This window comes from Phalacrocorax aristotelis, chromosome 4 (genome assembly GCF_949628215.1).
Source record: "Phalacrocorax aristotelis chromosome 4, bGulAri2.1, whole genome shotgun sequence".
NCBI lineage: Eukaryota > Metazoa > Chordata > Aves > Suliformes > Phalacrocoracidae > Phalacrocorax > Phalacrocorax aristotelis.
Window position 1 is genome coordinate 34,397,377 of NC_134279.1, and position 21,875 is coordinate 34,419,251.

The following is a 21,875-nucleotide window of genomic DNA, read 5'->3' on the forward strand; positions in this document are numbered from 1 at the left end:
TACCTGAACATCTCATAGACAGACAGCAGTGCCAGTGAGTGTGTACTGACAGCAGTAACTGCCCGGATTCAGCTCATGTGCGGGAAGGTTTCATGGGGAGGCTAGAGAGAGCGGGTGCACAGCATCCACGAGGAATGGATGTGCTTGAAGCACAGACCCGTCTCGGGGGTGGATATACACTCATGCTGCTACATGCACCCGGGAGGCAAGCCAAAATCGGTGGAGGGGCAGCACGCGGGCAGCTTCCCCCGGCTGTGTAGCCAGGGTCCTGCCAACCCCCCAGGGCCACCTCCTCGGCTTGGGCAATGCCCCTCCGCCTCGGCTCGTGGGAGAGAGCTCCTTTCCCAGGCAGCAGCAGGTGTCTTATCCTCTCTCTGGGCTGTTTTCCTCCCTCAGCCGCTGCTTTTGCGCTCCTTGTTGTGCTCCAGTGGCTTCTTCCCAGCCCTCAAGGTCGAGGACCGGCGGCGGCCGGCCGGGCGGCTGCGCCCAGCCCCGGAGCCCGTGTTTTCGGGGGGTGCCCCCGCGTTCAAGGCTGCCACTGCCCTTCCCACGCCAGGCGCAGGTGCTGCGGGGCCCCGGTTCACACGGCCGGCTTTCACAACAACACCCGGCCGATAAGGCGGTCCCCCGCGCAGCGGCACGAGACGGGGCAGCGAGGGGGGGCCTGGGGGCCCTTCGCGTCCGTGTGTCCCCCCCACCCCGGCTCTCGGGGGGCGGCGGGCCCCGAGCGTGCCCTACCTGGGGCCACAGCTGACCCGCCGAGGCCGGCGCCCCCCAGGCTCTGGCTGGGGGCTCCCCGGGGCGGCCCGGCACAGCCCCCGCAGCGGCGGGGCGGGCCGGGGTCTCCGCCGGAGGCGGGCGGTGCCCGCGGTGCCCAATGGCTGCCCGCGCCCGGGCATAAAGGCGGCGGCGGCGGCATCGCGCTCCTCTCCGCCGGCCGGGCCCCCGCAGCCGCCCCTCCCGCCACTGCCGCCGCCATGGGCCGCCCCCCGCCGCCGCTCCGCCTGCTCCTCAGCATCTTTTTGCTGCCGCTGCTGGCCGGGACCGCCGCCGCCGCCGCCAGGACCCGCCGCGCCCGTGAGCCGGAGCCGAGAGAGGCGGGCCGGGGGTGGGGAGGACCCTGCTTCATCCCGACGGACGCGGCGGGAGCCCGACGCCTCCGGGCTGCTTGCTGCCCCCTGCGATGGGCTATGGGGGGGAGGTCCCTTCCGCCTGGGGTGTCCCCGTTCTCCCCACCGCCCGATGATGTGGGAGTTCCTGCCCGCTGTGGCATCCTTGGGGTTGCCTTGGGGGGCTCCTCAGGGTGCAGGGATCACCCTGACAGCATGGGGGTTCCCTGCACCCTGACGAGCCCTCCCCTACTGCTTAGAGGGCTTGGGGGGGTCCCTGCCTTCCCTGGGGGGGAACGAGAGGGTGCAGTTCTTCCTCTAGCCCCACAGGAGGTCCTGGGGTGCCCCTGGCTGGCGCCAGTCCCCGCCTCTGCGGGGCTGTGCTGGGATCCCCAAGCAGGGAGCTGCGTGGGGGGTGCGCTGGCGGGTGCTCGGCACGGCAGCCCAGGGTGACCACGGGCCTGGCTCCCTCTCTCCCGCAGCGCCCGTCAGCCCCACATGCGTAGCCTCACGCCAGGCCACCTGCGGTGCCGGCTGCATCCCTGTTCCCTGGCTCTGCGATGGCGAGCAGCAGTGTCCTGACGGGACGGACGAGCAGTGCGGTGAGCAGAAGGAAGATGGCACCCATCCTCTGTCGTAGGGTGGCCGGGGGGGGGGGGGGGCAGCGCAGCGCTGTGTGGGCATCGAAGGGTCCTGGTGCTCTGGGGGGTGGTGGGGCAGGCCAGAGGCACCTCGCTGCTTGCTAGCTCTGCCAGTGGCTCCTCTGTGGCACCTTGCAGGGATGTGTGAGCCCCAGAGCTCCTGGGGGATGGCTGTGGCGTGGGGACATATCCTGGATCCTATGCTGAGCAAGGCAGCCCCCTGCCTGCCAGAGAGCCCTGCTGGGGGCCAGCCACTTGGCAGAGCCCCTCGGGCATTGCCAGCACCTGCACCGTGTCAGGACAGAGGGGACTCTTGTGGTTGTGCCAGAGCGGTAGATTCCAGTGACTGTGTGCTGTCCCCGCAGATGTTGCCTGTGGCGGGGACCCCCATGTTTGGCAGTGTGACGATGGCCGGTGTGTTTCTAGCAGCTGGCGTTGCGACGGTGCTGCTGACTGCCTGGATGGCTCTGATGAGCAGGACTGTGGTATGTAGTCTCTGCTAGGGGGGGCTGAGTGGGGGTATCTGAGGGTGCAGGGCAGAGTGCTAGTGTTGCTCTGTTCCCTCAGTGTGCGGGGCAAAGAAGGTGCAGTGTCCTGGCACACACCACTGCATCCCACACTGGGAGATCTGCGATCGGCACCAGGACTGTGAGGATGGCTGGGACGAGGAGGGGTGTCCCCAGCAGCCCTGTCTGCCCGGGCAGTGGCAGTGCAGGAACAGGGTGTGCATCATGGCCGAGTGGAAGTGCAATGGGATTGATGACTGTGGCGATTCCTCAGATGAAGATGTCTGTGGTAAGTGAGCACACTGGATGCTCCTCAGTGGGGTGAGACCTGTCCAGGCAATGTGTGAAGTAGGGGGTACTTTGCCTTCCTGGGCCCCAGCTCCCCTTGGGATGGTAGCAAGCACCCCAGGAACCTGTTGATGCTTTGTGGGGCATCCCCATGGATCTGGGACCCATGGCTTCCCCTGTGCCCACCTGGTATTGGTCTGCCCTCCTGACATGGGCTGCGTGTGCCGTAGCCCCCTGTCCACCTGGCATGGTGCGGTGCGATGAGGGAAAGTGTATCCTGGAGTCCCTGATGTGCAATGACGAGGACGACTGCCTGGATGGCACCGATGAGCCCAGCACATGCGGTGAGTTGCGTGCCGCTGCTGCCCACTGCCTGTGTGGCTGGGGCTAGGGGGAGCTGCAGAGCTGTCCTGCGTCATGTCACCCCTGCGCTACATCCCCGCAGGTCGGAGCTGCTTTGTACGCAACGGGGGCTGTGCGGAGACGTGCACTGACACACACTGGGGAGTGCAGTGCTCCTGCGGGGCCGGCTGGGTGCTGCAAGCAGATGGGCAGAGCTGTGCAGGTAAGGAGGGGTCAGGATGTTCCCTCTTTGGTCATATGCGGCCTCAGCCACCAGTAACAGGGTCTCCCTGGAGACACCGCTTGTGCAGAAATGCCTGCCTCGGACCTGCTTCTGCCTGTGCATCACGCCTGGCCCCGCAAAAGCTGCGTCTAGGTCACGTTGTAGTGGCAGCTGGTGTGTTTTGGGGCTGGGGCCCAGGTCCTAGTATCTAGGGACCCTGCCTGTGGTCCCTGGGGAGTGGTGGCAGTGCTGTCCAGGGGCAGCTAGCCAGTTGCAAGGTGGGCTTCTGGCTGCACTTATCCCCACAGATGTGGACGAGTGCTCTCTGGAGTACAGCCCCTGCAGCCAGCTGTGTACCAACACCCCGGGCTCTTTCAGCTGTGCCTGCCTCCATGGCTACACCCTGTGGCACGGCACCACCTGTGAAGTGGCAGGTAGGGTGAGCCGGGGAGCCCAGGCTGTCTGAAGGGCTGGGCAGTGCCCCTAGCTAGCCGCATCTGTGCTCACTGGGTGATGTCACCCTTGCCCTGGCAGATAACGCGACGCAGATCCTGGTAGCCGTGGGGCAGGATCTGGCTGTTCTGGATGTGCGGACCCAAGCCTACCGGCCCCTGCTTTCCACCGAGACTGAACCCCGTGCCCTGGTGTATGATCTGCTCCGAGAAACCTACTACTGGCTGACAGAAGAAGGCGAGCTCCGTGCTCACCTCCCAGGGAAGGGCACGCGGTCCCTATATACAGGTGGGGAGGAGCACACGGTCCCTATATACAGGTGGGGAGGAGCAAGCGTGCTCGGTGTCGTAGCAGGGCTGAGATGGGTGCTAAGCGCTGGCCTGCCACCCCAGCCCTGCCTTTCCTGTAGAGGAAGGGGCAACCTGGGTTTTGCCTCCTGGCGTGGTGTGCCTTAAACTGCTCTGTCTCTGCAGATGCTGGGGAGGTGAACAGCATCTCTGTAGACTGGTTCACAGGGCAGCTGTACTGGGCCAGCAGCCATCCTGCAGCCATCTGTGCGGGGCTGGGCAATGGCCGGGGCTATGTGACAGTGCTGGGGAAGGACGTGGCACCAGAGCAGCTGACAGTGCATCCAGCTGCAAGGTGAGAAGCCAGTGAGCCAGGGATGGCCCTGGGCGAGCAACACTGGTGCTGATCGGCACCTGCCGGCTGTGGCAGCACTGGTGTTATGCTGTGAAGTGGGTGCTTAGTGCCTGCCCCCAGGTCCCTGTACTGGGTCAACCGCGGGCAGAGGGGCCGGACGGCCATTGCTGCAGCTGGCATGGATGGATCAAACCGGCGGGAGCTCACAGTGGTGTCCATGGAGGAGCCTGTGGGGCTGAGTCTAGACCATGTGGCTGGCAGGCTGTACTGGATCAGCGAGTACAAGGAGGTAGGGAGGTGGGACACATGGCTCTGCCCCACCAGGCGCTGGGAGGCGATGAGGTGGGAGTGGGGAGGGTGGCCCTTGTTCCCCTGTGGCTATGGCCAAGGCATGAGAGGGAACAGGGAGTGGTGCCTGGGTCTGGCACACCTCCCTGGGCTGGGAGGGGGAAGGCAGCATTGTGACCCCCATGGCTGTGGGACAGTGCCAGGGTGTGGGGGTGCCATATGGTCACAGTACCTTATCTTGTCCCCAGTCCATTGAGACGCTGCGGGTGGATGGCAGCGGGCGCCACTCCTTTCCCACTGTCCTGCGGAGCCACACAGAACCACTGGGCCTGGCTGTATTCGAGAGCCGGTTCTTCTGGACCGATGGCACTGAGCTGGTGTCGGCCACCCGGGCCTCTCCCCAGGAGCATGCAGTGTTGCTCCGCGCTCCTGTCTCTGCTTTCGCTGTGCTGCATGCACTGCACCAGCCTCCCCGTGAGTACCCTGCTGGGTGCCTTCAGTGGTACAGGGCTGGCAGCACCCTGCACTGCTTCCCTGGGTACTAGGGGAGGTTACACTGGGTCCTGCCTGACGGCTGTCCAGGTCCTGCGGTGTGGGATTGTGACAGAGGGGACGTATAAACCCCTAGGAAAGCTGCTGAATCCCATGGCTTTGGGTAGAGCTGAGCCTTCCTACCTCATGTGTCACTGCTACCCTGCCTGGGTTAGCCAGTCCATATCCAGCCCCAGGACAGCCTGTGGTTTTGGGGGGCTGGAAGAGGCGTGGAGGTCATGGCTGCCTGAGCTCTTAATGTCCCTTTACTCTTAGGGGACACTGCTGCATGTGCTCCGGGCCTGTGCAGTCACCTTTGCCTCCTGTCCCCTGTGCACCCTCGGGGCTACAAGTGTGCCTGTCCAGAGGGCCTTTTCCTGCTGCCCTCAGGGAAGTGTGCAGGTGAGCAGGGTCTGCAAGGTGGGCTTGGCTGTCTGGGGCAGGAGGCATCCCTGTGGAAGTTGGAGGGGGGCTCTAAGGGGCTGTGGCTTTTGTGAGGAGAGGTTCCCAGCACACATGCCAGTGCTGTTACGTTTCTTGGTTCATGCTGGTGACCCTATCCACTGCCACCAGGGCCACACTCACACGCTGCCCTTGTACCCTGCAGAGCTGTCCATCGTGTATGCGTCTGGGAAGGCCATCTCCCTTGTGCAGGTGGGCCCTGGAGCACACACCAAACAGCTGCAGGAGTGGCAGGAGTCCCTCCACCTGCAAGATGTGGACTGGCAGAGGTCGATGCTCTATGGGACGGATGACCATGGGACGCTGCTGCGTGTCGTGGGACACCCTGGCAGGAGAGAGGCCATTACAACTGGGCTGCCAGGTGAGACCCTACAGGGTGATGGAGGGCATGTTCAGCTTATCTCCTGGGTGTGGAGGATAGCAGTCCCATGGTGCCCACACTGACGCTGTGCCGAGGTACTGGCCAGCTGTGCACTGGTTTTAGGGGCATGGGCGATCAAGGCAGAGGAGCAGGGTTATGGGACAGCCCCATAACTGCTTGCCTGCTTACTCTTGCCAAGTCTGCTCTGCCCGTGTGGACATCCGCTCGGGGGACCTGTACTGGCTCGCATGCAACTGGAGGGACATCGGGGTGATCCAGGCGTCTGACATGTCCCCGCGCATTCTGCACCGTGCTCGCAGCAGCATCCAGCACCTCTTCTTGGACTGGCAGCGGGGCACTTTGTACTGGCTGGCCCGTGGGCAGCCTCTCCAGCAGCTGAGTCTGGCTGGGGGTGCCCCATGGGATGCCTGGAACGAGACATGGCCTGGAGACCTGCCTGCAGCCATGGATAGCAGAGCCTTCAGCCTGCTCTGGAGTTCATCCCTAGGTGAGCCCTGGTGGTGTCTGGAGCCCTACATGCAGCAGGTCCCTGCTCTGGCAGTGGGGTGTTCATTGGGTGCAGACTCCATCCCATGGCTGGGCCCCTGGCCTCAGCCATAACGTCTTTGCAGTAGCTGTGGTTCTTGGGGCATGGGGTGGGCCACGAGGGGTACCTGTGGGCCCCAGGGTGCTACCATCCCTCTGCCTCACAGGCTTACAGGCACTGAGTCTGACTAAGCGGCAAGCAGTCACCCTGGCACCCAGCTGGCCCCACGGACTTGTGGCTGCCTTCGAGCCATACCTCCTGTCGGCAAACGGGACAGCTCTGCTGCTGTGGGACCGGAGGACACTGGCCCTTGTGCTGTCCATGCCAGCAACAGATGTGCAGGGAGTGGTGGCCTTCGTGGGCTCACAGCTGCAGGCTGGTAAGAATGGCCATGGCTCTGTGCCTGGCACTGGTGCTGTACCTGATGGGGCTGGGTGGTCTGTGCTGGTCCTAACTGGGGCAGGGTGACTGCTCTTGGCCATATGGGGCGCTCTTGGAGGTGCCTGTAATGCGGGGAGGGCAGAGCTCCAAATCCAGGCTCATGTTCCAGTGCCTGTGCCTCTGCCAGTGCCACCAGGCAAGGGGTCTGCTCTGCCACTCCCTCCACCTGTGACCACCACTACAAGGACAACCACAAGCACCACCAGTGCTCGGCCCACCACCCCTGCCATGAGACCTACGCCAAGCAAGACCACCACCACCACTGCGCTCACCGCTACTCCTGCACCAACCAGCAAGACTACCACAATACCAACCACTACCAGCCAGTCCACATCAACGAAGATCACCTCTGTGCCAACCACTGCCCGGACCACACCAACTAAGACCACCACTGTGCGGCCAGCGACCACCAGCACCACCACTCAGTCCTTGACAACAAAGACCACTGCCCCACAGCCAGCTACTACCACCCAGCACCCAACCAGCCCTGCACGGGTAGTCCCGCCTACCCCACCCATCCTTCCCAGCCCTGCACACCCCCTCACCCCGGTCCCCCATCTGTCCTGTCCTCGCACACATGTGCCCTGCCGTGATGGCACCGAGTGCGTGGCCCAGGAGTACATGTGTGATGGGGAGAAGGACTGTGCAGATGGCTCTGATGAAGATGGGTGTGCCCAGCTCTGCGACACCCCAGGTAGGAGCTGTTCTTCAGTCCCCTGTGCAGCTGGGTCTCCCTGTGCCAGGGCTTCTGGCTGTTTCCTGGTGGAGTTGGTGGGATGGGGCCCTGGGAAGGTCTGAGTGGGCCCTGGGAAGGTCTGAGTGTGTCCTGGGCTCTGATGCTTGTGATGTGGCATGCTGGTTTCTTCTGAGCTTGGCACTGGGCTAGAAGTGCTGTGAGTCAGAAGGGGATGACAGTGTCACTCATGCTGCTCATGGTGATGTAGATGTGGCTGAGCTGAGACTGCCTCAATCACCTTGCTGGGAACCTAGGTGCCCTGGGATGCACTGACTAGGAGGGACCAAGCCCTGTCGCTGTAGTGTGGGGCCATTCTAGGTTACTGCAGGCCTAGCAGAGGGTCTGGTCATCCTGGCTGCCTACTGCAGCTTAACAAGGTCCCTTGTCTCCCCAGGGGCCTTCCACTGTGCAAGCGGAGCCACGTGCATCGGGGCTGGAGAACGCTGCGATGGGGTGCCGCAGTGCCCTGATGCCTCAGATGAGACAGGCTGCTGGAGCCCGACACAGGAGTGCGCCCTGCGCTGCGATGCTGCCACCCGCTGCGTCCCCGAGAGCTGGCTGTGTGACGGCCATGCTGACTGCCTGGACCACACTGATGAGCAGGACTGTGGTGAGACCCTGGGGCTGGGTGGGACAGGGGCTTCTGGGGGTTGCCTATCCCAGAGGCGGGTGCACCTGCTTCCTGTGGGTCATGCGCTGCCTGGGGCAACCTGAGTGGCTGGAGGGGCTGTACCCTGCTTGGTGCCATGCCTGCGCTGGTGGGATGGGGATGGGGATGCTTGCCCCCTCAGCCCTGCCTCTGCCTGCAGTGCCGAAGGAGTGTGGCCCAGCCGAGTTCTCCTGCCGGAGCGGGCAGTGCGTGGCCCTGGCCCTGCGCTGTGACGGTGACAGTGACTGCCGGGACGGCTCGGATGAGGAGGGCTGCGCCATGCCCCGGCCGCTGCTCTGCCGCACGGGTGAGGTGGTGTGTCCCCACAGCGGGGAGTGTGTGCCGGAGGCCTGGCGCTGCGACGGTGCTACTGACTGCAGGGATGGCACAGATGAGCAGGTGGGTGGGGTGGTGGGGGACACAGTCTGTCCCGCTTGCTCCCGGAAGGGCTGGTGTCCCCGTTCACCCTTTGCTCTTGCAGGGCTGTTCCTGGGAGGAAGAGCTGTGTGGGGACTGGCAGTGGGGCTGCTCCCATGGCCACAAGTGCATCCCTGATGTCTGGCGCTGCGATGGAGAGAGTGACTGCATGGATGGCAGTGACGAGGCTGGCTGTGAGCAACATCCCCAATGTGTGTCACCCAAGGGGGGTTGGTGGGTGCCCAGCTCAGGAGGGGGTGGGGACATGTCTGTGCCAAGGCAAAAGGCCCTGTGTGCTGGTTGCCTCTGCCCAGCATCTGTGGTAGCTCCAGGCCCTGGGTAGTTGTTGTCCCTGTAGGGCTGGTGGCCTTGTCATTAGGATAGCCTGAAGCCAGGCTACAGGTACAGCTCTGGCTGTGGCTGCAGTGAGCCCTGGGCACCCTGTGGGAGCAGCTGAACAGAAGAAGCTGGTGGACGAGGCTCAGGGAAGACTTCCCCGTGTGTGCCTGCAGGCCAACCTGCTCCTTGCCAGAGTCATGAGTACCCGTGTGGGCTGGGGGCCTGCCTGAATGCATCCCTGGTGTGCAATGGCCGGCGGGACTGTGTGGACGGCTCGGACGAGGCGGGGAACTGCTCTGTGCCCTGTCAGCAGTCCTGCGCTCATCTCTGCTACCCCTCGCCCCAGGGCCCCGTAAGTGCCATGCTGCCCTGGTCCAGCTGCAGGAGGGAGCTTCATGTGCCCCCAAGGGGCAACCCTGATGGCTCTTTTCCCCACAGCGGTGCTGGTGTTACCCGGGCTATCGGCTGGCAGAGGATGGTCTGTCCTGCATGGACATAGACGAGTGTACAGAGCAGGGTGAGGGAGCCTGCAGCCAGACGTGCATCAATGCTCCAGGGTCCTACACCTGTGGCTGTGTCCCTGGCTACCTGCTGGAGCCCGATGGCCGTGTCTGCAAACTCACTGGTAAGCCTTAGGACAGCCAAGCAGTGCTGTGGGTCACTTGCACTCTAGGGTACACCAGGAGCTAGTGGGCATCTGTCCCCTCGTGCGTGCTGCCCACAGGGAGACTTGTAGTCTTGCAAATAGCCCTCTCCCTTCTGCCATGTGGCCACCCAGGCCTCACTCAGCTGTGGGCTGCTGCTTGCCAGCCCATGGCCAGTTGGAAGATCCGTCTGCACTAGCTGGGAATATGCTGTGTGGTAGGGCCAAGTCTCGGCAGGCTCCAATGCCTACGAGAGCCATGTTCCCTGCCTGCGTGTGCTGGGGCCATGGGGCTACCAGCACTGAGCAGGGTCTGGGTGGCTCTGTTGCCCCAGGACCAGAGCCCATGTTGCTGGTGGCCGTGCAGTCAGAGCTGTTGTCCTATGGCCTGCGGAGTGGGCGTGAGGAGGTGCTACTGGCCACTGACAAGGATCGTGTTGTCTTCTCGCTCGACTACGACCTGGTGGAGAGGAAAGTATTCTGGATGGACCTGGTCACAGAGAGCATCCGCTGGCAGGACTTCGACTTTGGCAAAAAGGGCACACTGGTGAAAGGTGGGCTGTGACTGTGGGGTTAGCAGGGCTGCCCTCTCTGTGGCTATGCAATCTCCAGGTTGCAGTGGGGTGCCAGGCTATGCACCCTTCATGGAGATGTGCTGGTGGGAGCAGGGTTGGGAGGAGCCAGAGCTCCTGCGACAGAGGGGACCTGGCCCGGGAGCATTGTGCTAGAAAACCATGCATCTGTCACCCCATGGGTGCTGACTCTTGGGTGCGTTGCAGGTGTGAAATCAGACTGTATAGCAGTGGACTGGCTTGGGAGGAACCTGTACTGGACAGATGGGGCAGCAGGGCAGGTGCTGGCCACTCAGCTAGGAGCTCCCTGGCGAGGGATACCAGAGTACACTGTGGTGATGGATGGAGACCTGGACCGGCCCCACTCCCTAGTGCTCCAGCCTCTGGCAGGGTAAGGCTGGGAAAAGAGGACATGGGGACCTCCTTGCCATCCCTGCCCTGCCCCATTTTTCTCCACAGAGGAAGGCGATAGGCTGGGGAAAGGTTAGGGTGGCCTCAGCTGGGTGCTGTTGGGGCTGTGCAGCTGTGGAAGAAGGAGCCCAGGCACGTGGCCCTACCCTGGGTGGAGCTTTTGGTGCACACCTGATGGGATGGGAACCTCTGTCCTGCTCCTCTGGGTTGCCCTGGTACCAGGACGATGCTGTGGCAGGTCCATGGGCCAACACCTCTCTTCCTGCCAGGCTGCTGTACTACTCAGAGGTGGGGAGCCACCCACGGCTGATGGAGGCCACCATGGATGGGAATCGGCGGCGCGTGCTGCTGGCCCAGGGGCTCGGCTGGCCTACAGCACTGGCCCTCGACCTCCCTACCTGGAGGATCTTCTGGATGGATGAGAAGCTGGGCAGCATTGGTTCTGCACATCTGGATGGCACCAGTGTGAAGGTGTGTGGTGGGGCTCTGGTGACGGGGCCCTGATGGGGGCCAGGATGGGTGCTCATGGCCTCTCTGCCAGGTCCTGCAGCTGGGCTGGGTCCGGAGCCCTTTTGCGGCGGTTGTGTGTGAGGGGGAGCTCTACTGGTCGGAGAGGAAGGCATGGTCTGTGCAGCAGGTGGACAAGACCAGCGGCAAGAACAGGACCGTGCTCATCAAGCGACATGGGCAGCCCAGTGGCCTGCAGGTACCTATTTGGGGGGAGCCCTGAGCCCTGCTGTGCAAGCTCTGCTGGGGCTTCCACCCTCCATGTCCCCACTGTCCTCTGAGTGTGGAGCCACTGGGAGCCGTACCTCCATTGCAGTGGTCCTTGGGCAGCAGTGCCTGTGATCAAGGGTCTCTGGTCTTTTTGGAGCATCGCTGCCTTACCATCTTGACCCCAGCTGGGCCATGCCCAGGCCTTGGGAGCACGGCGTGGTGTCGGTTGTGCTCAGCTCCACTGCTGGGTGCTGGTGGGTCTGTGAGGTTGAGCCTGCCCTTCCCACAGGTGATACACCCAGCCCTGCGCCCGGAGGCCCCTAACCCATGCGCAGCACGTGGCTGCTCCCACCTGTGCCTACTGAGTGCCAGGCACACCGGGCAGTGCCGGTGCCCCACTGGGCTGACGCTGGCTGCCGATGAGACCACCTGTCTGCCCCTCCGTGATTCAACCTTTGCCCTCCTGGTGTCACCAGCAGCCGTGATGCAGGTACCGTGCTCTAGAGCTGTCCCTGAGGGCTGCTGCCCTTAATGCTGTCAGAGGAGTGGATCCCCGTCCTAGTGCTGCCTCCTTTTTCCAGGTCTACCTGAAGGACCTGCCCACAACGACTGGATCCCAAGGCTTTCCCCCGCACCAGGCCCTGCCCTTGGCCAAGGTGGGCCGCCTGACAGCTGTCGACTATGCAGTGAAAGACAAGAGCCTGTACTTTGCAGAGGTGGGAGGTGATGCCATCGGGCTGCTGCGCCTGAAGGACTGGGGCCGGCTGTCCTGGAAAAAGGCAGTGGCTGTGGAGGGCACGGTGATATCCCTGGCCCTGGACTGGCTGAGTGGGAACCTGTACTGGATTGGGGGGCAGCCGCCCAGCATCCATGTTGCAGCGCCCGGTGGGCGGTGGGCCCTGGTGTTGCTCAGCGAGGGTCTGCAGGGTGTTGCCTGGCTGGCGCTGTGCCCTCGCGCCTCCACTATGTGCTTTGTCACGGCAGCCAAGAGCCACGGGCCTGGAGCTGTGGTGGAGTGTGCGGCCATGGATGGCACTGGCCGCAGAGCAGTCTGGAAGAGAGCCCAGGCTCCCACTGGCCTCACCTTTGGGGGTACTGGCACCCGGCTGTACTGGGCAGACCGTGGTAAGTGTGGGCACTGCTGTGGGTAGCGGTGGTGCAGGCGCTTGGTCTGCAGGGTACAGCCTAGCACAGGCCTGGGGGGCAGCCCAGAGCCTTCTGTGCCCCCATACCTGATGTTCCTGCTTCTGTGTTGTGCAGAGAGAGGCACCATCAGCAGCGTCGAGCTGGACGGATCCCGCTTCCGGGTGGTGCGGGAAGGGCTGCACGGCCTCTCACTCTTTACCATCGGAGAAGGCTTTCTGCTCTGGAGCACAACCTCAACCAACGGTGAGCCCGTTTGCTGTGCTTTGTCCAGCTCCTCCTGCTGCACCAGGACACGGGCCTCTGCCAGTCCCTGTGGGGTGGAGGCTGCCTCTCCCCGGGGTGAAGGGCAGGCTGGGGGACTCCATCTCCCATCCCAGGCACCCTTGTTGGAGGGGGTGGAGCAGTGCTTGACCCTATGTGTCTCTAGGCACTAGCAAGATCTGGCACAGCCGGTTGGAGCGGGCCAAGAGCTGGTGGTTCCCAGTGGAGCAGGAGTTAGTAGCCATGAGGATTTACAGTCCGTTCTCACAGGAAGGTGGGTCTGGGGCTGCCCCAGACTGGGGCATCTGGGGGGTTGAGCCCACCACCATGGCCCCATGGTGGCCATGCTAACCTGTGCTGTTTTGGCAGGCACCAACGGCTGTGCGAAGAGCAACGGGGGCTGTGCCCAGCTCTGCCTGCCCAACCCTGCAGGGCGGCTGTGCCGCTGCTCCCCTGGCTACCACCTGGTGCGTGGGGTGGCATGCATGTTGGCACTGCCCTGCCTGGCCCCACTCCAGGCCTGCCCTGACCTCCAGAGCTGCATCTCTAGAGAGCAGGTCTGCGATGGGCGCCCTGACTGCGTTGATGGCTCCGATGAGTCTGACTGTGAGTGCCTGCCCACAGCTGGGGTGTGCAGGGGGTACAGCTTTCCCCAGTGGGAAGGGGTGGCTCACCTGGATCTCTGCTGATCTATGCCCATCCCTCCAGGCCCCTCCATGGAGGTGGGGACACAGGTCTCTGCAGTGGCACCATCAGGAACATCCCATGTAGAAAAACAGAAACCAGCCTCACCCACAGCTGTACCTAGCCTGCCTGCAGTTCCTGGTCCCCGGGAGCATGGAGAGCCCTTCCTGGTATCCCCCAGCACTGAGGAGGTGCTGGGAGCCGTGCCATGCAGCAGTGAGACATGTAACCTGCGTGGAGATTGTGCCATCGAGGCTGGGCGAGTGACGTGCCACTGTGCCCTGGGCTACCGTGGTGACTACTGCGAGGAGGCAGAGGTGCAGCCTGTTGCAGGACCTATTGCCCTGGGTGTGGCTGTGCTCCTGCTGCTCACTGCTGCTGCTGTGGGGGCCCTGGCCTACATGCGGAGGCGGGACAGGCGGAGGAGGTGAGCTCCGGGGATGGGCTAGGCCAGGTACAACTGGGGAATAGAGAGGGACAGGGTCACCCTGCCCAGGAACAGCATGGTGTCCTGGGGCAATCCCAGGCTATGGGGAAAGCTCCCATCACCCCAGAAGGCTATTATGAGGGGTTGTGGCAGGACCTTGGGATCTGCCCCATCTCTAGGAGATGGCCATGCTATCCTCAGTGTACTTCTTTTTTTTTTCTTCCCAGGACCTCAAGCACTGCCTCCACCCGGGTGCTGACCTTGTACCACCGTGAAAGTGACCCCGAAGAAGAGGATGATGAGGAGGAAGAGCTTCCACCTAAGAGTGATACCTTTGTGAACAAAGCTTACGATGGGAAAGAGGTGAGCATCTGGAGCAGGCCCTGGTAGGGATCTCCGCTTCCACCCTAGGCTGGCCCAAGGCCACTCCTGATATGTAGATCCCTCCCCAGGCCCAGTGCTGGCATGGTGCACACTCCTGAGGCATGCCCTGCCCTCCTGCTGGGGGTGCCTGGAGTCTAGCTAGTACAGGGTCTGTCCTGTTCCGCCTGTGTCTGGAGCCCCTGTGCCAAGGTGTGGGGTGGGCCCAGGGAGGCTGGCTCAGACTCATCCCTGATGCACCCATCTGTGATCTCTGCAGGAGCTGCCAGCCCCACTGAGGAAGCAACCATCTCACCCCAACACTGTATTTTCATAAAGGAATGCTGTGCAGTATCTGTGGTGCCATTGTGGTTTGTGTGTGGGCCAGGGAGGGGAGGTTGGTTTGCTTTTCCCAGATCTCTAAGCCCTAGGGAACTTGCAGTCCAGACAAAAAAGATTTTAGAATGTTTCTCAGGAAGTCTTCAGCCCCAACACACTTTGAGCCACCTGAATCTGATCCCGTGCTGCAGGGTACATCCTGTACCGCACTTAACCACACTTAGGGCATCTTGATCCACTGTCCCTCTGTGGCAAGGCTTAGCTTGCTGACTAGGGTGCTTTGGCCTTGACTGGGGTAGAAATCTGGCCAAATAACTCTGCAAGAAAGCTGGCTCAGCTCTTGCCATGTTATGCAGGGTACTGAGTAGGATTTTATAGTGCAGTTCTGACCTCCTGAGTGTCCCTTACAAACCAGTGAGACCAGTTTTACCACCTCACACCAAGCTATTGATGAAAGGGGAAATATATGCCTTTTTTTTTTCCCTGTGACTTTTTTCCTCCCTGAGGTAGCTGTAGAGAAAACTCTTCCAGAGCAGATTTTGACCATGGAAAAAAGTCCTTGAGGAAGGTGCTATAAAAGTAAAAAGGGACAAGTAACACTTTTACAGACTCTTCCTCCCTGCTTCAGCCAAAGCATGGTGGAGCTGGGTTAGCTGTGCCCACTGGCTCTCAGCCCAGCCCACCTGGCAGAAAGCCCATAACCATCCCTCAGCACAGACCCATTCCTCTTCATTTATTTTGCTCTTTGCACAGCCCTGAGTTGAGCAGGCATGTGGGAGGTGCTCCCTTCCACAATTCCCAACCCTGAAATCTACACAGTGCAAACCTGTACCTTGCTCACGTGGGAACACCGGAGCTGCCTTTGTCCAAGCTGCTGCGCGGTGTAGGAGGATGAGCTAAAAGCTGCATGGAGGGACTGGAGCCAGGTCTGGTCCTCAGCCTGGCACAGCTTTGGCACAGTTGTGGGCCCTGGAGCGCAACGGGCATTTGAGGAGGTTGCAGAGATTCAAGCCAGGTCCTTGGTCTTGTTTGCAGCCTGCTCTGGGGTACCCCAAGAGAAGGGCATGGCTTGGAGGGGCAGGAGACAGCACTTCCCTCAGTGCCAGGCTGGCCCGTGCCCACTGCTGTCCCTGTGCTGGGGCTACAAGTCAGAGTCACAAGGCAGGCTCGTCCTCCAATGTCGTCCATCTCGCTCGTCTTCCAGCACGTCCCAGGGATTGCGGTAAGCGCCCATGGTAGAGCATGACCCACCCTCCATCACAGGGCTGGGGGGCAGTTTGGGGGCCCTCCACTCCTTGCGGCAGTGGTGGAAGCTGAGGGCGAGGGCCAGTCCCCCCAAGATCTCCAGGCAGCTTCCCAAGTAGCTCAGCACCAAGCTGTAGCCTACAACCAGTGTGCTGCCAGCCGGTGCAGGCAGTGCCCACAGCTCATGGGTATACCAGGAGGCAGGTGCAAGGCTCAGTAGCCCTGGGAGGAGTAGCACAAGCCCTGCTATGCCAGCCAGTAGGTGCTGTGGCTCCTTCTGCCAGCAGCGAACCCCCAGGGCAGCTACCACCAAGCCCAGAGAGGTGAGCACCAGCGAGGTGGGCATCAGCCCTTGGGCCACCCGCACAGGCAGCTCTTCAAAGTAGCCCAGCTCATCAGCCTGGCTGCATTGGCGGACATGGCTGCTCTGCCGCTCACTGCATATATCCCAGAGGCCCTGCTCCAAGATGAGGTCAATAGGCTCATCAGGTATGAGGCTCACCTTCCTCCAGCTGGGTGCCAGTGTGCCTGTGAGCATCAGCAGGAGCCCACAGGGGCACAGCACCAGCCCCACGATCATCGCCGTTGGTGTCCGCATGCTGGGGAGGTGGGTGAAGCAGGCTCTAGCAGGTGGCCAAGCAGTGTTCCTGCTTGCCAGAGGCAGAGAGGTCCGTGGGGACTCCGGGAGAGGAGGGGCTTTGGTGCTGCTGCCTGTCACTTGGGCAGAAGAAGTGGCACTGGTGCCCCAGGGCTTCTAGGTGCAGGCAGAGGTATTCCTCGGTAGGGCAATCCTCCCAGGGTCCCCAGTACCGCGGGCAGCCCGTGGAGTGGTGCGAGCCACCGTCCTGGCTGTGCCCAGAGCTGTGGGGAGGTGCCAGCAGCAGGAGGAAGTGCAGGCAGGGAGGAGGCCAGTGCAGGCAGGGCTGGCGGGCACCCAGCCCGAGGGCTGTGGGAGGGAACAGCACCTTCCAGTGGTGTGGGAGCTTGCAGGAACCACCAAAGCTCTGGCTTCCGCTCTCCCCTTGCAGGTAGCAGGGCTGGGGTGCTGGGGGCAGACAGCTGTCTACAGGCTGCAGATGTCACTGGGACATCTCAGTGTCATGTTGGGGCTTGGTAGTGCTCAGTCCCTACTCCTCCCTGCTGGGGAAGCACCAGACCTGGTTATGGCTCACTTAAAGTGACTGAACTAATTTTACTATCAACTGAATTAATTTATGAAAATCATTAATTAAAATTATATGCTAGCAGCACTCTCAGTTGGTAAGGCCTCTGTGGTCCTCCCCAGGCCCAGGGGACTTTCCCAGCCCCCAACCTTCATCTTCTTGCTCTTTATCCCAGCAAGTAAAGTCCCTGTCTTTCAGGGACCGCTCTTGAGCGTAGCCTGGTTCTTCCCTTCCTAGGCTGTGCTCAGAGACCACCCACAGGCACAGTAGCCTCTCAGCGGAAAAAGTCCCTGGGATGTCCACTGAGAGAGGTATGGGAAGTCACCATATTTGAGAACCCCTTTTTGAGCCCCAGAAAGCACTGGTCTTGGGCCTTTTCAAATTTCCCTGAATTCCTGCCAGTCATGCTGAGCCCAAAAGAGGGCAGCATCCTCTGTGGATTAATTTGGGATGAGCAGCTGCAGCTGATCTGGAGGGCTGATTGCATGTGTGCCCCACAGCATCTTTGCACTGCTGGTTTCATGGCCTTGGCCACCTGAAGGGCTGGGTGGGTCTGTGCTGGACCAGCTGCTCCCTTCCCCACTCCTCCGTCCTACAGCTATTCCCTGAGTGTCCCCAAAGCCCTTCTGCTCTGTCGGTGACAGATGATTTTTGGGATGAGTTACAAAGCTGTTGATTGGTGGATCTCAGCCCAGTTGGAAGACGGGGTGGCTTGGACTCAGCCCAAGGCTCATATCCCCAACCATGTCTGCAGGTCAGCAATGCTGACAGCCAGCTGTGTGTACCTCCAGACTGGGGATACCTGTCTTTGTCATATGCAGCTAGTATTTTGCTAAAATTTGCTAAAATTCAGCTGAGAAATTAAGCTAGGGCTTGCTGTTTCTCCTTCTGTCCTGTTAACTTTTTTAACCTTTTACCCTGCTCCAGCCGTTGACCTTGTGCCAGGCCACCCATTACTGCTCTTGGAGCTGTGGGTCCAACCAACACACCAGATGCTGCCTGCTTGATGCGTTGCCCAAGGCTGCCTTCTGCCATGGGACTCTCACCCCTGATGGGAGCAGGTGCTGAAAGCCTGAAATCTTCTAGTCCTGACCCTTGTAGGAGGCTGTATTTTCATTTCCATTTTGACACAAGGTGGAGCTTGGCTGTGAGAAGATACAGCCCTCCTATGGGAGAGGGAAAGGGCTGGTAGCGAGCTGCGCGGCACAGTGGGCGTGGGTGCCATGGATGAGGGACTGTCAGTGCTGTTTGGCGGCTCCTGAGCTCAGGAGGTTTTTACTAAGGTGACAAAACACAGCCCAGTGGCAATGCTGGCAGGTAAAACAGTGGTCCCCTGTGGGCCAGCCAGGCTGAGCTGTAGCTGTAAGCAGGTGGGAGCAAGCCCTGAATTCTGAGTGGCTGGTGAGGGCTTTACTCCCCATCTCAGCTGTGCAAGTGGGGTGTGTGCCAGCCCTGTGGGACAGGGAAAAATCCTGGATCTTGTCAGATTTGCCCACGTTTTTTCCAAGATAGGCCAAGAAATGTAGGAGCCTGCTGTGCGGGACGCAAGGGGTGCCATAGGTACCCCTACCCTGGGCTTTGCAGTGCCTGCCCTATGGTGTCTTTCCGTGCAGCACCTTACTTCTCCTCTTGTCTGCTCCCCCAGCAATGCTCTGCCCCTCTTGCCGTCGTTCCCACAGGCCTGAGTTTGGGAAGTAGGCATTGCTTGGATCTGCAGCAGCAAGTAGAAGATGGGTACTAGGAGCAATTAAGCAGTGGGGTCAGGTTTAACAACCTGGGCCTTTCCAATTTATTAATAATGGCCAGGAGGATGTATCTGCCCTTTGGGCTGGTGCCCAGGCTCCTGATTGCAGGGCAACAATAGGCAGATTAGGTGATGTGGCCCTGATGCTGGATGACCTGCCCTGACTAAGCTCAGGGAAGGAAACGGGATTAACAGAGCTGTTTCCCGATACCACAAAGTTATAGATTGTTCATTTCTTCCCTTTTACTTTCTAATGAGGTGGTATAGAAAGCAGTTCAAAGCAGAGCATGGCCCTTTCCAAGCTCTGGGGAAGCATTTAAAGCCATCTGGTTTCAGAGATAAAATGGTCTGGCTGAAACTGCCTTCCTTCCCACGTTTCCCTAGCTGATGGGTGGGGAGAGCTACCTTACTTGGTGTTTTCTACTTCTCCAAGGCTGTGACTTAGTTTTTCCTTACCCTGGCAAAGTCATCTTTTTAAGAACATTATGGAAACTTTATCCAGGCCTGGTCGAGTTGTCTTGCATTTTATTATTATTATTTTGTAAACCCCCCTCTTTGTAAATTGGAGGAGCAGCAGAAGACCTTGAGCTAACTGGAACTGGAAAACATCCAGGACAGGATGGTCAGAGCTTGAGCTTGATTCCAAGGGAAAAAAAAAAAAAAAAGAAAAATGATGGGCTATTGAGTGTCACATTGCTGCTTCCAGACTCAAATACCCTGCGTCGTTGAAGTCTGGGAATGCATTCAGGGCAGTATTGCTGTGTTCAGCCTGTTCCCTGCCTCTCTAGGTGTCTACTTCCAGCCATTGGTGGTGACAGGACCCCAGACTGGACAAGTACTAGTGTCTGTTAGGTGACAGTGGCTCAGTGTAGGCTAAGTGGGGACAGGACTAGTGGCTACTGGGTTACACCATTATCATACCAACTGAGCAGAGTTTGGCCTTGTCTCATGCCAGAAATGGCCACAGCTGGGGAACAAGGGACACAGCAGTCTCCAGAGCTTCCTCTGTGATCCTCAGTCTAATCCAGACTCCCTGGGTCCAGCTCAGCTTTCAAAAAGTGGCTCTACAGAGGAGATCTTCCCTGCATGAAGGCAGCTCTGCCCCTACATTCTGCTGATCTCCTGACAGTGAGACTAGGGCAGGAGGCACGTATCTGGGAAGGGGTTACTCTGACCCTCTTCCCCTTGCTGCTGTGGGGCCTGTCCTCAGCAGCAGCAGGATCTCTCAGCATCCTGTTTGCTGTGTGGAGAAGAGCCGGGGCTAGGGCTGTTTAGCAGGAGCCTGCAGCTGGTAATTCCTGTTTACATCCCGCTGACCCTGGGGCTTTGCCTGCATTGCATAGGGCAAGATCTGCCCCCCCCTCCCCCCGCCAATACCACCACACTGCTAATTGGATTTAAAGTGGCCTCAGCCCATGCTGGACACCGAGCCACATGGCAGTCAGGTCTGAGGACATGGCAAATAGCAGTGCGTGTGCTGTGCCTTCCTGGGCTGCCCTATGTCTGGCAGGTGCCCAGCAGGCATAGCACTTGACCCTGGCTGTGTGTCCTTCGCCCTCTCAGTTCAGGAGAATTTGCTTTGTAGAACCTGGGAGCCCCCTGTAGGAGACGGGGACTGGCTGGGAACGGCACCTGGGGGCACTTGCGGGGTTGCAATTTCCTCTAGTCTAGCCCCTTGGACAGGTTGACTAGCCACCTGTGTTTGCCTCTCTGTCGAACCCCTGAATCTCTCCAGGCTGGGAGCAAAGCAGGGTAGCTCAAACAGCCCATGATGGGATTTTTTAGCATTAGACCTGGTTGTCTCAGCTTCTCCTCTGTCTCAATCCAACAGGAAAGTCTCAGTAGGCGGGTGTCCAGGTTGAAGAGCTTGGTTCTGAGAGGTCCATTTTGCTGCTTTTTCTTCTAGAATTTGGAGTAGTGTAGTTTCTAGGAATGCAAAATGAGGGTTCCCCACCCAAAACTCCTTGTTTTCAAGCCATGGCCCAGGCCCTGTGTGAGTGCAGCCAGGACATCCTCTGCATTGTGCAAACAGCTGCAGTTGCAATGGGCTTCTCTCGGACCAGCTCCCAGCTTCCTCCAAACACAGACATGCTGCTGTCTTTGTGCCCTCTAGGAGGACAAGGATGAGCTCCTGGGTAAGACGGAGTCTGCAGTCCTCCTTGCTAGCTGAAGATGGAACAGACGTTAGTGTGTCCTCCCCAGAGCATGGGCAACAGTGGTCACCACCCAGCAAGCAGCTCTATGCCCCAGCTCTCCAGCCTTTGGGGCAGCACTTCTGCAAGCAGATTTATTAGCCTTCCAGTTGCCTGTTGACCTGCCAGCCTCCAGCCTGGCCAAGGTGGTGATGGCAGCCCTGAGGATGCCTTTCAGAGGGGTTATCAGAGACCAGGGGATGCGTTGGGTGTGCAAGGGCTTGCAAGCCCCATGCTGGCAGCTCCCACTCCGGGGCTGTGACCCAGCAGTGGCTTATCAAACCCAGGCCTGTGGCCCACAGGAGTCTTGGCTGTTCCCCCCTGCTTAAAACAGAGTGAAGAAGCTGCATACACCCGTGCAATTTGGGGGCAGCGTCCTGTTACGCCTGCAGGGAGCAGTAAATCCATCAGTGAGCGCTGAGGCTGTTCCTGCTCTGTTTCTGCAGCCCAGCTGTGACTCTGAACACTACTCAGACTAGATCCTGGGAATGAGTTGTTGAAAGTCTTATTAGATGCCCCCCAGGTATTCAGTCATCCATCCATCCATCCATCCGTTAAATTCCCTCACTTCCAAACTGCTGCACTTGATCTTGCCAGATTGCCTAGTGCCACTTCTGAGTCTTTGCTTTCAATTCACAGAATAACATTAAAAGCATTTTTCCAGCTATTTCTATTTTTGTGTGACTCAAACCCTGAAATGGTTGAGAGTGGTGCCATGAAGTGCTTGTGCTGGGTTTTGGAGGTGCACCCCTTTTCAGACAGGGAGAAGAGAGTGGTTAAAGCTGTGGCTGGCTGTGGAAGTTGCATGTTTGTCCAGTTCCTGGGCCACAGAGCTTGGGAGCTAAAGGGCAGTGCCAATGCCCGTGGGTGCGGAGCACGTTGTAACTGGCAAGGCGAAGGTAGTTTTTCATGATAGGGTTCATCTAGTTACTGTAAACGTGACTCATCTGCATGTCCTTTGATCTCTCACTGGGCTGAAAGGCCTGAAACCAAAGC

General features: G+C 60.2%; 2 protein-coding genes across 2 annotated transcripts; one reads left to right on the plus strand and one right to left on the minus strand.

Annotated features, from left to right (window-relative positions):
* Window positions 1-977: 977 nt before the first annotated feature.
* LOC142056885 (uncharacterized) lies at window positions 978-14,548 on the plus strand. Its single transcript, XM_075092411.1, has 33 exons — window positions 978-1,077; window positions 1,592-1,711; window positions 2,116-2,235; window positions 2,318-2,545; window positions 2,775-2,888; window positions 2,990-3,109; window positions 3,418-3,543; window positions 3,644-3,850; window positions 4,036-4,204; window positions 4,325-4,493; window positions 4,741-4,966; window positions 5,300-5,425; window positions 5,631-5,846; window positions 6,046-6,354; window positions 6,560-6,772; window positions 6,962-7,528; window positions 7,965-8,180; window positions 8,380-8,618; window positions 8,701-8,830; window positions 9,149-9,327; window positions 9,414-9,600; window positions 9,954-10,172; window positions 10,398-10,581; window positions 10,871-11,072; window positions 11,143-11,307; window positions 11,608-11,808; window positions 11,900-12,443; window positions 12,579-12,707; window positions 12,892-12,999; window positions 13,095-13,331; window positions 13,434-13,836; window positions 14,064-14,199; window positions 14,477-14,548. Exons 1-33 carry the CDS (start codon window positions 978-980, stop codon window positions 14,531-14,533), a joined length of 6,666 nt encoding a protein of 2,221 aa, XP_074948512.1. The 3' UTR covers window positions 14,534-14,548.
* Window positions 14,549-15,253: 705 nt separating this feature from the next.
* On the minus strand, window positions 15,254-16,676 carry CLDN23 (claudin 23). Its single transcript, XM_075092438.1, has one exon. It carries the CDS (start codon window positions 16,376-16,378, stop codon window positions 15,677-15,679), a length of 702 nt encoding a protein of 233 aa, XP_074948539.1. The 5' UTR covers window positions 16,379-16,676; the 3' UTR covers window positions 15,254-15,676.
* Between the last annotated feature and the right edge of the window lie 5,199 nt (window positions 16,677-21,875).

Coding starts and splice junctions, on each gene's coding strand:
- LOC142056885 (XM_075092411.1), top strand. CDS start 978: ATGGGCCGCCCCCCGCCGCCGCTCCGCCTGCTCCTCAGCATCTTTTTG. Junction 2,889..2,989: donor CGATGAGCCCAGCACATGCG/GTGAGTTGCGTG, acceptor ACATCCCCGCAG/GTCGGAGCTGCTTTGTACGC. Junction 8,831..9,148: donor TGGCAGTGACGAGGCTGGCT/GTGAGCAACATC, acceptor GTGTGCCTGCAG/GCCAACCTGCTCCTTGCCAG.
- CLDN23 (XM_075092438.1), bottom strand. CDS start 16,378: ATGCGGACACCAACGGCGATGATCGTGGGGCTGGTGCTGTGCCCCTGT.